General features: G+C 36.2%; 1 protein-coding gene across 4 annotated transcripts in view; it reads left to right on the top strand.

The window, feature by feature from the left end:
• The window catches only part of mlip (muscular LMNA-interacting protein), a 58,492-nt gene that overhangs the window by 29,753 nt on the left and 10,510 nt on the right, over nt 1–18,229 (top strand). For 3 of the 4 annotated variants that reach the window (XM_015374477.1, XM_015374474.1, XM_015374475.1), the window contains 6 exons: nt 334–411; nt 493–576; nt 680–718; nt 3,640–3,684; nt 4,894–4,956; nt 5,093–5,215. In XM_015374477.1, the coding sequence (XP_015229963.1) occupies nt 334–411; nt 493–576; nt 680–718; nt 3,640–3,684; nt 4,894–4,956; nt 5,093–5,215 (432 nt within the window). The remainder of the gene's footprint in view (nt 1–333; nt 412–492; nt 577–679; nt 719–3,639; nt 3,685–4,893; nt 4,957–5,092; nt 5,216–18,229) is intronic. The other variant, XM_015374476.1, reaches the window with a different exon arrangement.

The raw sequence follows: 18,229 nt of genomic DNA, 5'->3' as shown, positions 1-18,229 counted from the left end.
TTTAAACAGTCTGCTACTTTTATTATTAATTTGACACAATTAGAGTTGACAGTCAATGTCTATAAAGATTTTTTTCTCCTTATGAAATGATAAGTCTTTAGGCTTTTAGGAGAAATATATTTCTTAAAACACATTTTAAGAAATGAATTTGAAGAAGTCCAGCCAGAGTTTTGGAAACCAGATATGGTGAGTTTTTATGCAACTACGTAATTCCATTAACATCTTAAGTAAAGAATATGGACATGATGGCGGAGGAAAAGGTGCCATTTATAAGGATTTGACACTTCGTAAGAAAACAAAATTCTTCGATTGAAACTTTCTTTGTATTCACAGGCTATAGATGAAGAGGTAGAGGAAAAATGTAATTATAGCAACACCCAGGACAGATCTGATATAGACACCCATGAAGAGGTAAGACTGAAAAAAAATCTTTTATTGCATTCATACATCATACTTCCAACAAAAGTGTTAATATTTCTGTTCTGTCTGCAGATGTGCTCCCCTGCTGAACTCCGGCAAAAGTCAGAGGAACTCTATGCAGTTATTGATGAGATACTTGCAAACACCGGTCCACCAGTGAGTTCAGTCATTCTTTACAACAAATGATGGTTCATAGTGTTGAAAGTTAATTACTCTAATTATTTCTTAAATGTATTATTACAACACATCCTGTGGCCAGAAGACCTCAAAGTCATCGACTACCAAGAAGCATTTTGAGGTAAGATTTGTTACTGAATCCTCATTCAGAAAATGATGGGTTGTAATAACTCCAGCAGTTGAGTTTCAAGTCTTGGGAATTAGATTAGGAAATTAAAACAGTTTTTTGCTGGATTTAGACCAGGAAATAATTTATTAACTAAAAAACAGTGCAAAATCGTGTCTGTTTATTAAATTAGGTATTTGTTTTAAATGTCTATTTTCACATAAAAAATAACCATTACTACTCATCACTGGAATATGGAAAGGTCAGCATGCAGTCCTTCAAAAGCACATTTTTTACCAGTTGATTTACGAATTGTAAGGCTTAATAAAAAGTTATGAATGCATACAGGTATGCATTCATAACATTCCTTGTCCTTGTAATGTTGGAGGAGGCTGGGGCCTACCTTCAGCAGACATCCAGTGGGAGGGGTGGTACACTCTGGACAAGTCACCAGTAAAATAATATCTTTGTGAATATAATTACTTTAGGAGTTTATTTTACAAGTTGCTGTTCATATTATGAAAAATAAATCAAGTATTTATTTATTTCCAATAAAATAAGGATTATATGTTTATATATCACAGTGTAAACCAGTGGAAAGGATTCAGAAAGTATGGCTGTTTTTACATCAATGCTTCTACTGCATTAATTACTGGATTGAAGCAGGTAATATGGAGGCAAACAGCCTCAGATGGAGCTGAGGTGATAATAGAGCTCAGCCAACTTTAACAGAACATTCTGGTTGTCTGAGAAGTTGGATCTGCTGTTTATTTTCTCCTTCTATTTGAAGGAGTCATAACTTAGTAAAATCCCTCTGCAATTGTCTACAGTGCAAAAAACAGAAATCTAAGTAATTCAATTTTTCTTAAAATAAGTGTATATTCTTTTGAACTGAGCAGTTAAGTGAGACACTTTGCCAATGTAATAAGATAATTTACATTTAAAATAAGAAAAAAAAAAACAACTGCAGCTTCTTATTTCAAGTTCATAATACTTAATTATCTTAAATTATGGCTAGACATACTCATTCCATTGGCAGATCGTTTTATTTTCCTGCTCAAATTAAGGGTAATTAAATAAACTTATTCCAACAAATTTCTACTTATTTCTGCATAGTTATTGAAGTGTATAATTTAACGTTGTAAGGGAGAAAAATAATAAAATGCTCATTCTGACCCCCTTTTCATTCCATCTTTTTATTTTCTCACACAACAATTTGACTTGTGTCTGTATGCCTTCATGTACAGATATAACAATACTGAAGCACTTCATGCAATATGTCCTTTGCTCAGATAAACGAAAACATGCAGAGCAGTTTATAAAGTACCATATGGTAGAGCAACAAAATGAGGGGGTTTAAAACAAAACAAGACTAAAATCTGTAAGTATTACATGGAGAGATAGCATTAGTAACATTAAAAGATGCCATAGTTTCTTTACTATAGTTTCCTGCTCTCCTTCACAATGGAAAAAAGCTACACAAACAGCGACACTTAGTGACTTTGCAGGTGAGTCCCTGATTTTAAAGCCATCTTCACCTGGCATTGTCCCAATGCTGAAACATTCGGATGCAAAATGTAGACATAAGTGGTTACAAGGAGAGTCAGTTGAACATTGCTATCAACGATAAACTTAACAGCTTCTTTGTAATATGGTCCACACATGGAGGCAAACTAAAAACATTTGCTTGTTTATTTTTGCAACTCACAACAGTTTGAGGTACCTTTGTACGAATAATATCAAGGACCAAAGCCATGCTTGATGGAGGCCGTGGCTATGAGGGCTTTTCCTGGTTTGAACGACATAGAAAAAACTCAGCTGTTCTCAGACTCCAGGTTGTCGGGCCGGTTTTAACTAACGCCCAACACCAACACACACCTTTAAAGATGAAGAAGTTAGATTTCCAGGTGATGACAGCTTTAACAATGAGTGTTGATCCTGCTGAAAATTAAAATGCACATCTCCAGAAAGCTTGTCAACAGGTCATTTACTGTAAAGGCCCGCTCTGATATAGGAATAAATAAAACACAGTGGAGCAACATAAGGGGTTTGCTCCTAAATCATCAGTGTTTGTGAAAACTTCATGCTGGATCAGATTAGCAGTCTTGTCGCTTTCCTCTACAGCTCGGGCAAGCTACATTAGATGCCGTCTAGGGTTCAAAAGTGGCTTACTTCAAGGAATGGAGGAGTTATATCCCATGTTTTCTTTTACTGTCCTTTCTGAAGCGTGTTAATCCCTTTCTGCTGAACAGCTGTCAGCCAGTAGACTAACAGGATGCAGACAGGAGAGGCATTAGCCATAAGTTTGAGTTTGAGCAACAAAAAAAAGTTTTTAAGAAACAAACACTTCCAGAACTCCTTCAGTCAGTTGTAGAAACACAAATTCTCAGTCCTTAAACATTAGCAGTAAGAGAGATTGAAGATAATTTTGATTCTATAAAATTTGCATCAGTGAGAAAAACACATTTCTTAATTTTTTATCAAAGGAGGCAGGCTCATGAAGTTTGTAGAGGAAACACGATCAGTTCAAAGAGTCATCCAGTTTATGTCAGTTTTCTGTGGGTTGAGAGAAGCTGCTTGTCCAGACTGGACTAAATCAGGGCTGACAAAAAATAAGTTTACTGAGGCAAATACATCTTTGCTTTAGAGATGAAAATATCCTAACACACTCTAAATATAAACTTAGACTTACAGAATTAGACTCTTTCTTTATCCCACCGTGGGCAATTTGTTTGAGAAATACATGAGACAAAGAAAAATAAACATATAATGATATAAAAAATAAGATGATTAAGTACCTTAAGTATAAAAGCACCTTTTTTGCTTTTATGGTTGTGACTGAATTTATAAAAGTGTTCCACATTGATAGGTGGAAATGCACTGTTTTCTTTTTATTAGATTTCTTTTTCTTTCATTTTTTGCTTTGTCATTTCCAGCACAATCCCGCATTTTCAAAGTCCTTGGGGCGTGAAACCAAATACGTGAGTAGCTGTCATTTTTTCCCTTTCCAGCCATATCAAGGTCTTGATCCCAACAGAGCTTCTGTTAAAGCTGCTAAAAGTTGCTGCTTCAATATTTCATCATTAGAATTTTCACCAAAGTGTTTAAGGAATTTATGACTGTCAAGTCAGCATTTTATCACCTAAGGGATATTTTTCCACTGGGAAGCATATTGATAAAAACATGAAAGGTGGATGCTGCCTGCATGTTGAAAGAATTTTTTTTAAATTTAAGTGCAGTTAGAACCCCAATTTCTAAGCTTGATGCATAAAATTAAAAAGAGCAGGTAAATATGCTCCTTTAGAGATTTCCATATTTGGTGAGAAAATCAAAGAGAGCAAATTTATTTTGGCAGCATGTGCATAAAGAAACCAGTAGAAAAGGCAACCCCTACTTTCAAATCCTGTTATTTAGATTTAACTTCAGTGATTATAAAGGGATTTATGTTCCGATATTTGTTTCAAATTAAATATTTTAAGAGGAAGCTTCCATTATACTTCAATCTCTATCTTTTAAAGTCAAATGTAGCTAGTAAATTAATATCCCTCTTGGAAATTTACAGATATTTAACGAAACATATTTTAATTCACATTCAAAAAAGAATCTTTCTTAAATTCAATATACAATAGGAACATTAACTACATTTCACTAGGAGTGGCATAAAGGAGAAATTCCAAACTAAGTAAGTGAGTAAGTAAGTAAACTTTATTTCTATAGCACTTTTCACAGACCAGGGTCACAAAGTGCTGCACAAATTTATAAGAAGTTTCTATAAATTAAACAACATACAAAAACAGTAAACACAGTATTAAACTAAAAAACAAGTTTGAAAAAGTGGGTTGTTTCTTAAAAGTGTCTATACAAACAAGAGTGGGTTGTTTCTTAAAAGTGTCTATACAAACAAGAGAACGAATGGTTAAAGGTACAGTAGCTCTAACTAAACAACGTATTCAAAAAAAAAATTGCTTTTGCATTTTTTAAATAAATTACTGTTATATACATAGCGACTCAGTGCTCTTCTTGTTTATCTAATCTGATCCATAGAGCATTATTTTCATTCTGTAAATGTAGACGGCAAGAAAAAAAAAGATAATCGATAAAGAGATGTCATTTATACACTTGAATGCAGTTTTCCATGCAGACTTTTGTCAATATTTCCAGCAGGCATTGAATGCTTTCTCTTTGTTTAGGCATCTTTGTGCAGCTTGCACCCATCTGCCAATAAGGAGAGAAAACTGACAGATATTGAAAAGGTACAAAATCTTTTACCTAAATAAAGCTGCTGCTACAGCTTTTATGAAAAAGCAAACAACCCCCCCAAACCTTTTGAGGTGTGTATTTTAAAGCTGCCTGTGGAAACAAGCTAATGTTGTTTTTTTTTTACTCTAGACAAAACCCGGGGTGATTCGCCCGATGACAGCTATTCCTAGACTGACAGATGAGGTCGAAGACTGGTTTAAATCAATTTCCTTGAGGAAGTATTTTAAGCAAGCCATAACTCAGAGGGAAAAGGTGAGATTCATATTAAGGTTCATGATATAATGGCAGGCCTATGTTTAGGACAAAAAAAATAAGGTTTGGCTACACACTCTTGGAAACAACAAAAAAGCACTCGCCTGACTCTTAACATGGCCAATGGCCTTTATCTATTTAGAAAATCCAGTAGCTAAAAACATAACAGGTCACTGGTGAAATTGATGAGTTAGCTCAATGAAAGCAGAGGGAAAATATATCAAATAAGCCCTGTTATAATCTGTAGGTAACAGAGGAGCAGGATAGCAAACTGTTTGGATGTGTGTTGCTCAGGTGACTGTAGAGGAGGAGGCTCAGTGTCACATCAAATAATGAGAAGTCTGACCAATCACAGGGGGATAGATTCAACTGAGTATTTTCTATCTCTGCCTGTGACTGCAGATGTGCATCCAAGCAAAAAAAAAAAAAGGTACTGCTCTACATATATTCCCAACGTACCAAGAAGTTACACTTTAAAGAAGATGTGTATTTTCAGTATTAGTTTTTTTTTTTTTTAGTATTTTCTGATCTAGTCTTTAGTTCTACATTTTATCTATAGATCATACATCCCGTTGAATTTTGAAACCAGTTATTTCCTTGAGGTTTGTTTTCTATTTATCCACGATGCAGCTGTTCTTTTTCCCCCGTTGGGTTAAGTCTGGGACATTTCTTAACATAGCTTGTGCTTCTAGTTTCTAAGAATTTCCTGTGTCCTTGCAAACATGTTTTCCCCTTATTACTGATTATCAGCCAGATGGACAAATCAGCAGAATAACCCAATTCAAGATTAGGTTTGTCTTCCATTACTTAGCTTTCCAAACAGCACCAACCTGTCACTAACAACCCTCAGTCTAAAATATCTGATCCAAAACTAGCATGAAACAGCTGCAAGTAACAAATCAGAAACTCATTAAAATGAAATTTTGGATGAGGCTAAATAACTAAACATGTCTGAATCCTACTTTGAGTCATACTTTCCCGAGCCACTTTTTACTGCATTTACAGCTGCAATTATACCTCTCTACCACCCACTCATCTAGTGACTGAAATTAGTGACAATATTCTTTAGCAAAACAGCTAAGACTCATTTAGTTTAGATGAGGAGCCTTTGTGAATGGCAGTTTTTAGATCGCCCGGACAGATTATTGTTTGGGGTTTATTTCTCAACTTTGACTGGGTTATTCTAACAAGAATATTTTTTGTTTTAAACTGTAGCCATGTTTTTTTTTAAGGTCTTTGTCCACCTGGAACATGATCCTCTGCCCCAGTCTTGTGCATTTTGCAGACTACAACAGATGTTCGTCTAAATAATGGCCTGTATTTAGCTCAGTCAGTCTGGTGTTTTGTTTTGTCAGACCCCAGCACCTTCTTTCACATGTTTATGTCCCCAATATGGCTTCTAGCAAACTGCAAATGTGACTTCATATGGTTTTCTTTTAGCAATGCCTTTTTCTTGCTACTCTTCCATAAAGACCCCATTTGTGCAGTGCACAACTAGTAGTTGACCTGTGGGTAGGTTTCCCCATCTGAGCTGTGAATCTTCGACCAGATTCACCATGGGCCTCTTATCTGCATTTCTCATCAGTACTCTTCTTGTTCGTTCTTGTTCGTTCGTAGCCTAGGATTGCTTAACATTTTTTCACAACTTTATTCCTAACCATTCCGGTGTGTTCTTTGGCTTTCGTGATGCTCTTTACTCCCATATCTTCTCGTAACCAACCTCTGAGCAGGTGTATTTGTGCTGAGGATTAGATTACATACAGGTGGTCTCTGTTTAGTCACCAGCGATCATCAGGCAACTTAGGAAGGCAATTGTTTGCACCCAGGGAAAAGTGGGTTCACCAGTTTTTCCTACCACACTTTTCAGTTTTTATTTGTAGAAGTTGTTTTATATCATGCTTTTGTGTTAGTCTTTACCTTAAGATTTCAATAGAATATGTTTATGTTTGTGGTTGTAATGTGACAAATTGTTGAAACACCAAAAGTATATCAATATCTTTGCAAGTAACTGTATATTTCATAATAATTATTTCAAATGCTTTCTAATACTATTTCATTTATTCCTATTTATAGATAATGATGTGCTCTAGGTCAGCATGAATTTATATTATTTCACAACCTTATGAAACAGGTATCTGCACTTTAAATAAGGAAATTAAAATAAATCTCTATTGTTGGGAGCTGGTTTATGAGCAAAGTCAAGAAAAGTCGACTTGTTTCATTTTGAGTCTTACTTGAAGGCCAAATCTGAAATCATACTGCTGCAGAAATTAGATTATGTTTTATAAACGCAAAAGCAACCCAATTTTAACCACGTTGATTTAAGCTTAGTTAGTATGATTAAGGAAAACATGCTTAATGTCATAGCTGCAACTTTTTCATCAAAACAGTTCCAGAAACAGCTTCTCCACAGACCTATGGTGAAAAATAAATGTATTACTCATACTAGGGCTAATTGATTATTTCTTGATTCTTTTAGTGTTTTGGTTTTTGGCCTTAGCTTCCTAATTCTTTGTCTTTAGTTTTCGGCCAATAATTTTCATTTTGCTAATTCCCTATTCTTGAAGGGTTAAAAACAAATAAGGATTTATTTCTGGGTACCATGGAAACTTTGACGGGAAAGGATTCCTCACTAACAGTAATAGTAGCTTGAAGTCATGTGAGATGGAGCTCAAGCCAACGAAATAACAAAAAAAGAAACAAAGCGAGGGTTTAGATTTTTCAAGCTTTAGAACAATGCCAATGTAAGAAAGCAAAGCATAATGCCACTTTTTTTCTTAACTAGTAAATGACATGTTTGGTTTCAGGGCTGCCAACTCAGTAAACATTAAATAAGGGACATTATTTAATGAGGGGCCTCGTGGTTAGAGCAGTGCACTCTAAGGATGCAAGTACCCAGTTCGATCCTTACAGCCTGATCTCTGAGTTTCTGAGCAAGAACCTTAACCCCACACCGCTCCCCGGGCACCACACAAGGGCAGCCCACTGCTCCCCAAGAGGATGGGTTAAAAGCAGAGGTAAATTTTTTCCAGTGGGAGATCAAGAAAGTTCAATTATTATTATTATTGCACAGGTATTGTCTTCCACTCTACCTACTATATGAATTTATTTTGCCTTTATGTGTTAATTGATTTTTTAAACATTTAAATCAAACCTGAAATGAATTAGACACCTATTTTATTTCTTAAACATGGACAGATACCTTCTTTTAATGGACAATTAGCAACCTTATTTGATATGGCTAATATAACCATTAGCGGACCAGGCAAAAGGTACAAAACGAGAGTTGAGGAGCGCTGGTGCACCACTTACTGGCCGGAAGGAGTTAAACTTGTAGATATCACTTTTAAGTCTGCCTGTTAGCTGCTTGGTATATTGCTGTTTCTCTCTGGGGCTCTCCACCATCCCCTCATCGCTGGATTAGGTCTCACACAGAAACTCAGCAGGGTAATTTTTTTTTTGTTTTGTTCTGAGGGTTTTGTCTACCCTCAGACTGTGGTTGGGGAAAATATAGATTTTTTTTTCTATTCCAACAGAGCCTTGGTTTACTTTTTCAGAGAAGAAATCTAATTCAAAACATTTAGATAACAATGTCTGTCGTCTGTGTCAGAAATAATGATAAAAATAAAACCAGCTGGAAGTTCTGCAGATGTCAGGGACTTGCAGTGCGCTGCAAGAATCTTAGTGGGGAAAAGAGAAGGTTTGTTCTCCTGTCTTTATTTCAAACAAAAATTGGATTATTACTTTTAAAGATCATTTATTTCTACTAGCTATTCATATATGTTTAAATTGAACTGAATAGCCAAATCTGCTGGACCTCTCATGAGTTCCTCTCTTTTCCTTCTTCGTTTTACACAAAATGACAGCACCTTGAACATTGAACATAAATGACACAAGAACAGGGTGAGTGTTGATGTTCACTAGTATAGTGCACTGAATTATTTAGAGTTAGAAAAGCCACCCTCATAGGCTGCAGGAACCGCTGCTGCTGATGGCTGGCAGCAGAGTGAGAATGAAAAACATACAGATGTCTTCATAGGCTCATTCTCACAGGTGCTTATAAAATGAAGGTTACTGAGCTGAGGCTGGGATGCAAGAATAACTACATATTTTTAACATTTATTACTGTTCCACATAAAAACAACCAACCAAAAATCATGTAACATTAGTTGAGATATGCTATTTATGTAAAGAGGTTCCAAACTAGGATTACCTTGAGATCCTGAAACAACCAAACAAAGTCAATCTATTAAAGTAATTCGAGTTAAAACAGCATAATTTCAGTAAACTTTAAAGTAGATCACATCAGTGTAGTATATCAGTCATAAGCCATGCTGGGATAGCAAAACTGTAGTTTTAAGAAGAGTTACTAAATAAAATATAAAATAATCTGTGGGATAATGAGGATATTATTCATTTTGTATACACTACTTGTATACAAAATTCTAAGTCTAATATTAATTCCTAGTTATATTTCAATAATTAGCAAATATTGCTGCCATTTAAAAAATATATAAATTAAACAGAATGACTGAGGGAAGGAGTTACTAATTACTCAATCAGATCCTCTTCAAAAGGGATGAAAATAAATTCTGACCTTGAACCCACTTTAGGCTGAACAGCTGCTGAGTATTTTTCAGAGGAAGGATCAACTCTCAGGGAAATTATGAGTTATTTTTACACATTACACCTTTTCAAAGAGGTGTCAGACAGGGTAAATACAACATTTTGAGACTGCGGGGCATTTGATTCAGAAGGATTATAAGTCACAATACATGTGGGAAATACCTTTTCGGTTTATCTAAGATCATTGCTCCAGAGGAGATTAGTTCTTTTTACTGGAAGGTGAGGATGGCACTGCTGACCGAACCACATCACCTACACTGTTATTTGATTACAAATATCAAACATATATTAAAATAGTAGATTATAACTAACAGTGTTTTGTTAAAAGTCATTGTTTATCAATTATGAAAATATATTTATAATTTACAGCTTGGATAATCACATGATATAAAATTTATTTTTAAAGCAGTTGTTTATCTGAGTTTGAATTATACATTACTAACTGTTAACAATTTGAATTTATAGTTACATTTGGTATTTATTAATCATTAACAAAACCACAAGAAATGTTTCTGCATTATCGAGATGTTAAATCAAAAGGAATTTCTGACCCTTGATGCAACAGGTATAAAATAACCACGGACAGATACCTCTTTTATTCTAAAATATAATAAATAGTTAATAATAACCAATTATTTAACTCAATAATCCTACTAGGGAATTACAATGAGGGCATCAGAAATCAGCTGAAATGATGAAGCTGGATAACAAATTCAGTTTAGGCAACTGGATGTGAAGTTTTTTAGTAGACGTTCCTCCTCTCACCCAAGAGTCTTCTTCAGTTCATGTTCTGGATAGCAACAGTTCTCAGGTGATTTAGACACAAATTAGGCCTGGCTTAATTGAGCATTGAATAATTATCATTTAAACCAGCAGGAAGTATGAATTAAAAAACTGAAATGAGTTATGATTTTGCACTAATGAATTTCTGCAGACACAGGGTGCCTACTCCTTGCACTTTGGCTCGGTCACGTTGGGTTACAGCCAGGGTGGGTGGAGGGGCATAACTGTCAGGGCTCAGAACAGAGGACCCAGAATTTGAAGCAAACAGACAGGCGTAACACTCAAAAGTATTTACCGTATTAAGAAACATCAGGTCTGTGATTCAGCAGCTATATGGCTTCAAAGGCCGTAATCTCTGGTCGTAGAGTTCAGTCGATGCCCAGAAGAGGAGTGCATTCAATGCAGTGAGGAATGCTCTGATCTTTATATTGGACAAAACCAAACAACCTCTCCACAGATGCATGGCCCAACACAGAGGAGCGACCCTCAGGACAAGAATCGGCAGTACATCTATACCTCATGGACAAAGGACAGTCTTTTGAGGACCAGAATATTCACATTTTGTACAAAGAAGACAGGTGGTTTGAGAGAGGTGCGAAGGAAGCCATCTATGTTAAGAAAGAAAAAACAACCTTAAATAGAGGCGGTGGACTCAGATTTCAGTTTTCAAAAACCTACAATGCAGCGATTGAGTTGATTCCTTCCCACTATCATCGCAACCCCCAGCCCCTTTTAGGGGAACAGAACCCCTCGCCTCTTCAGCCAGGACAACAATTCCCTTTAACGACTCCCCTTTCAGAGGCATAGACAGGTATCGGGTACTGCAGGCTAAAAAAGAAGCCAAACAACCCTGACTCCAAAGGAGCTAAAGGTTTTTTTTTGGTCCACTCTATAAAGCCTCAAACTCAAAGCTATTTCTGACATTTTGAATTGAAAAAGCTTCCTGGATGGGAAGAGAAACGACTTCAAACTTGGAATCAAAGTCCAGTGGATTGTTTTTATTTACTTTTTTGGAAGGATATAGGGGTGGAATCCAGTCAGATGACTGCCAACAGCACACAGCGAACGTTCCAGGAGCTGGAGCCTGAAGACTGCTGAACTGGCTGATGGTCAGATCCAAGCAGATGAAGGAAGGCAGGACTTTCCTGGAAAATGAAGCCAAAGCCGGTATCTAAGAGGTTCACCAAAGTCCAGGCCAGAAGATCTGAGATCTGAAGAGGTAGTGAGGAGAAATTTAAGTCGAATTCAGGAGGTAGATCCAGGTTCAGTCCACAGGTAGAAAACAGCAGGAATCCGAAGAGAGGTCAGGCAAACAGATCCGAATTGAATATTATATATAACAATATTATTACTATATTATAGGAATATTATTGGTGATCGCTGTGGAGCAAGAGGTAACGATGAGCAAGAATCTATTTATGAGCTGTTGCCTGTTTCAAAGGGTTTACTCTGTACTCACTCAGAAGTTTAGGCTACATTTGGGAGACACGTTTGCTTTTAGTCTTTGTAATGGCATCATGTTTTGAAGCTTGTGGGACTGGCTCACAAGAGTGAGGCTTTAACAGTGTAATAGTCAGAGATTTATCTCTAAGCTCTATGGAATCTTTCTCCTGAGCTACACCAAATATCACACACTAAACCCGTAAAAGCCAACCGTCTTTGTTCCACTTCTTAGCCATAGACCCAGTAGCTCATTTTTTTTTTCAACATCCTTTTCACTGGATGTTTGTACAAAATGTATTCTCTTATGTCAAAATTAATAGAACACTAATTGTAATTGTTAAATGGATGTTTGGTTCCATCTGCTTGAATTCTTTCAAATGAGCAAATCAGCTCAAATGCTCCCTTTCTTCTCTCTCCACTTCTCATTCCAACTTTAAATCGAGTTCCCTTGATCCAAAAAGCTGAGTCTTAATAGGTAACTCATTTTGTTAAACGTTTCCTCTGTCGCCTTGGGCTGCAACAATCTCATCGTCTTTGAACTTGAATTTCTCACCAAATTATGATGTTCGACCAGAATGTTAATGAAAGTTTTATTTACTCATCCGTTCTGAAACTTCTGCAAACATCAACACCACACTGTTCTGCCACCGAAGCGCTGCTACACATCAGGCTCTTTAAAAGACCTGCCAAACTCAAACATCATGACAACAACATACAAAGGGACTTTGCAGCGAACGAGAAGCCCTTGGACACATCCGCCTACTCAGCACTGAATTTTGCAAAAAAACAAATTCCATCAGTTTAAGAAATAAACATCTCCCTAAAACAGTGGTGGATAATTCAGGTCCATGTGTAGTAAAAGAGTATATCTTACTAGAAATAGCATTATAACATACAACATATCACACACATTAACAGACAAAATACAAGGGAAAGTGTAAAACGAGTTTATTGCATGTGCAGAAACTCAATGGGTTACAGGGGCTGCTGCTGGGATTACTTATCGTCTCACAGGTGCTTACCAGTGAAGCATCTAAGCTGAGGGTGGAACATAAACACAGCTGAAAAACCTTTAGTATGTTACACACTCTTCTAAACTAGCCCTAAAACAGGTATTTAATTCTAAATTATGCACAAACTTACTGTTTTCCTCTCAGATGGAGACAGTATCTGAACGACTGATAACTAATCATGTGAAAAGTATTTATTTAATAATTTTTTCAATCAGTGATTAGATCTTAAAAATGATTTCAGTGCGATCATTGTTATTTTTAGAAGTGACTTTAATTATATATCTTGTATAAATAGACCAATATGGTTGTCACTTACTAATAACGATCAATGATTCACAGTTTGATACAGTATAACAGCCATGCAGCAAAATATTTTACATGCCTAATTTGATATATATTACACTGATGTAATGTAGTTAATGAAGCGATGGCAATTGAGCTGCTTCAGGCTGTGCAGCTCCGCACATGATACTTTAAACTTTCTGATAAATATTTTAAGCACAGTCACCTAAGCTACAAAAATCCGGCATCCTCTGCGTTTCATGCCCTGCTGCTTGATCCTTTCAGTGAAGCCATCTTCACCACTTGGAACAACAATCTGGTCACCTGGAAACAGTAGCATCTAGCTCAACAAGTGATTTTTGAAGTGATTAAGAGAAATTGGATATCCACTCGTGGTTTTAACCTAGGGGGTTGTGGAGGTTTTGAGATATAGTCTTAAACTTTTGATCAGCTGATGTTGCTTGTTTCAGTTTAATACTTATTTGAAGTAAATTACTCATTTTTTTTTGTGTTTCAACCCAATTTGCACTTTATGGGCATACCACCCAGGTTGAAAAGAGTGCATAAAAATCTTTAGGCTCCAAAATTTGACTCCTCTCCCCAAAAGCTTCTGTTATGATGGAAACTTTAGTGAAATTCCTTAAATTTTGAGAAATAGTGTTACATTTTCGTTCAAATAAAATGGTTTAAAAAGAGTTAGAGTAAACCATCTTAAAATTTAAAGAATGTAAATAATGTATACTGGAAAGAATACTTAATTATTTTTGAAACATTTCCATTGTGTTTATTAAAATGGAATCTATGGTGTTAAACACTCAGAGTAAGTTCAATAATTTGAGAACTCTGGTAAAGACCTCACCATTTACATTATAAAACCTGATAAATGTCAGAAGTTGCAAATTCTTTTTACTATGATAACAAGTGTTGAGGCTGGGGAAATTTGTTTGAATTACATTAAATTCTATTTTAATTTAGTTTATTTATATAACCACATTTCACAACACATGCCATCGCAAAGGCATTTTACAGAGACAATTATATGCCTGTACAAAGACAGTTTAAATTTGGTCAGTTCTAAATGTGTGAATTTATACCTTCTATGTCCAGGTTTGTGACACAGACAACTGCAAAACTGAGCTGTGGTTGATTAGGTTTATTGGTTTATTTGCACACAAAGCCAATGAGAGGCATCTAATTACAGACACTCACTGGGGATTGTGCAGATGCATTCTTATGCCAGAGCTGAAGTGATGTACATCTGTTGTTAAGTAGCTGTCTGCTTAACAGTTTTCTGGCATTTGTGCTAATTGGATTCCCAGTGCAACATCTCAGATGTGATTATACCCATATTTATTAATGAGAGCTTTAATATTGTGAACTTAAAAATGTCTAGAGCCTTGAAAAAATAAGATAGTTAACCTTACAGGTGTTTATTACACATCAGTCAGCAATCTCAGAAAGGTTAGGGAATTTACAATAAATTACAAAGAAGACTGTACAGTAAATATTTTACTGCAATATATCCATTAACCCCTGAACCACTGCCTTGAGACAGCCCAACTAAACTGCAAATAAACTTGCCAAATGAAGTCCAACAACAGCAAAACACAATGATTGGATGTTACTGGTTACACCTTTTGCTGGTATTTGCCATCTTTTCAGCTGTCTACTTTTTCCTATTTTGGGCAATGAGCTGTCAGATGCACTTACAATGCGGCAATTTTTTTCTGCATTTTAGGTGCAAAAAAATCCCCAAATGAGACGGCAACATTAGCACTGGATCTGGCATTTTATTGGCTCAGATTTTGAGACTGAAAATACAGCTTCTCTAAGTGAAAGTTACTTAAGCACACATAATAAACCTTGAGCAAGAGAAGAAAGGGCCTGAAGTAGAGCACTAACCTATTGTAGAGACTGGCTTAAGTGCAGTTTAAGACTTCATTTTTGCTCGCTAACAGACTTTGTAAGATGGGAAATCAGTCCAATATATTTATTTCCTTCAAATTTATTTATTATTTCATTGATAGAAATAGGAACATTTAGAGTGCCTCAGGAAAGTATTTACCTCCTTCGAACCTTTTCACATTCAATGTTACAACCACAAGTCACTAAAGTATGGCAACATTTTTTTGATATGACAAAGAACACATGAGAGGTTCAACATGCAATTGTATTCATATATGCAATACAGTTCCTCATAAAATTCTTTTTTGCTTTTAGTGCAGCTGCAAGTTATTTTCTGTTTCAGCTTAGAGTTTTGGATCAGCAGGTGACACAGACAGATAATAATCAAGTCTGGTGTTTGACCTGGATTGTCAAACACATATAATTGTTTATTATGAACAATACATTGCTGCCATAGCTGCAGGGTTAGGGTAATTTTTTTCACCATTATGTTACTTTTGCTTTCACTGAGTAAATAACTTCTATGGCTTTAGTGTTTTCATCAGAGAGACAGCCATGGGTACTAAACTCTATCTATGTTGGTCTTTGTAATTTTACTTTGTAGACCCAACCTCAAGCTAAAGATCCAAACAGTTTTTGTCCAGTTGTAAGCTGCCTTTATTATTTATTATTTGAGCGGTGCAAATCCTAGACTCTGATGCTTTGTGTTGGTTTATATATGTTGTGCTGTACCAAAAAAACACACAGAGGAAAGTGAACCAAAGTACACTGGCCGGCCAAAAAAAAAGTCGCCACCAAAAAAAAGGTCACTCACTCTAATACTTTGTTGGACTGCTGTGGCATTGTTTCGACAAGCTTCTGCAATGTCAAAAGATTTATTTCCATTCAGTGTTGCATACATTTTTACCAAGATCTTGCATTGATGATGGTAGAGTCTGACCGCTGCGCAAAGCCCTCTCTAGCACATCCCAAAGATTATCAATGGGGTTGAGGTCTGGACTTTGTGGTGGCCAATCCATGTGTGAAAATGATGTGTCATGCTCCCTGAACCAGTCTTTCACAATTTGAGCCCGATGAATCCTGGTATTGTCATCTTGGAATGTGCCTGTGCCATCAGGGAAGAAAAAGTCCATTGATGTCAGTATATTTAGGTAGTCAGTTGACCTCATTCTTTGAGCACATACTGATGTTGAACCTAGACCTGACCAACTGCAGCAACCCCACATCAAAACACCGCCCCCACAGGCTTGTACAGTAGGCACTAGGCATGGTGGGTGCATCACTTCACCTGCCTCTCTTCTTACCCTGATTCGCCCATCACTCTGGAACAGGGTAGATCTGGACTCATCAGACCACATCACCTTCTTCCATTGCTCTACAGTCCAATCTTTATGCTCCCTAGCAAATTGAAGCCTTTTTTCCAGTTAGCCTCACTGATTAGTGGTTTTCTTATGGCAAAGGGAACGGCATTACTAATAAAGAGCAGACAAACGTGAACTTAATAGGCCACATTGAAAAGTGGCTAACGCCTCATTCAAAGATTCTTTCACCTATACATCCCCTAAAACTTTGTAAACAGAAGTCTTTTTAGTTAAGGTGGTAATTCCTACTAGTTTTGTTGCCCCTGAAGCATGATAGACAGCCTCCCTGTGTCATTCGTCAGATATATTGATCAAGTCTATTTATAAGAGATGACAGAGTAAAATGCAACAATTTCTAAAACTTAAAAACTTACCTTAAAAAAACATTATGTACATTTTAACAGAAAAAATATCTTTAAAAATAGCCTTTTTATTTGATTCCTTATGAATAAAACATTGTTTGATGAGCAGATGAACACCTCAGTAGTTCAGCACCAATGCATCTTTAAGCCTGTTGCCTATTTTCCTAAATGCACTTCGGGTCGGAAGTTCCTGAAGCTGTTCGGCAGATGTAATGTCAAGCACGTCCACGTTGAATGGGTCCGACCTAGCAAACGATCAAAGCTTGTATTCAAGATGGAGTTCGCCGATACTTAATAGCAACCAGCATCCAGCTCAACTCAGACACCAATGGCAACTCCGAGCAAGTTTAAAAAAGTAAAAAAAACAACAAAAACTTGTTAAGTAAGAGCACAAGCTACGAGAACGAGCAAAAGAGTGCTGTTGTTCTATGTTTTTTGCCACAGGTGACAGTATAATAAGAAATTGCCTTAGCAATAACCTAGCAAGGAAAATTCTAAGCAAATAATTTACCTTAAACAGTGAACTAAATAAATTGACATAATGATCACAATAGCTGCATTAAATAAGTCAATATAATCAAAAACTAAAAAAAAATAACTCTTAATCCTGAAACTGTTGATTGAAACTGCAATATATAGAGAATATATAGATATAATAATATGGATAATTACAGAATAAATTCAGATTTATTGCTGAAAATAAATCAGAAGATTTCAATTATCCATCTATCCATCCATTTTGCATCACGCTCATCCTTGCTGGGGCAAAAGCCCTCCTCTGCGTTGTTGTCAGCTGGGCCCCTGGCAGTGCAGAGTGAAACAGAAAAAGACTGAGCAAACTGGTGAGAAAGGTTGTTTCTGTCATACACTGCGCACTCGGCTCAATGGAGGAATCGGCTGAGAAGAGGGTGCTGTCCAAGCTTGCATCCATCATGGACAATCCCTTTCACCCTCTGCACCAGAGTGTAGAGGAGCTGAGCAGCCCCTTTAGTGAAAGACTTTTACACTCTGTTTGTAGAAAGGAGCGCTACCCTATGTCATTCATCCCTGCTGCCACCAGCCTCTACATTGCCACACTATAACGATAATAATTTGTACAATGTATAATGTGCAATTGCTATTTAATTATCTGTGCAGTAACCGGGTTCTTTATATTAGACACCTAGTGATGCAATAACTGTATATATATATATATATATATATATATATATATATATATATATATATATATATATATAT

This window comes from Cyprinodon variegatus, unplaced genomic scaffold (genome assembly GCF_000732505.1).
Source record: "Cyprinodon variegatus isolate N-32 unplaced genomic scaffold, C_variegatus-1.0 Scaffold104, whole genome shotgun sequence".
NCBI classification, from domain to species: Eukaryota; Metazoa; Chordata; class Actinopteri; order Cyprinodontiformes; family Cyprinodontidae; genus Cyprinodon; species Cyprinodon variegatus.
Note: the sequence above shows the minus strand (reverse complement) of the source record. Positions and strands in the feature narration are given on the sequence as shown.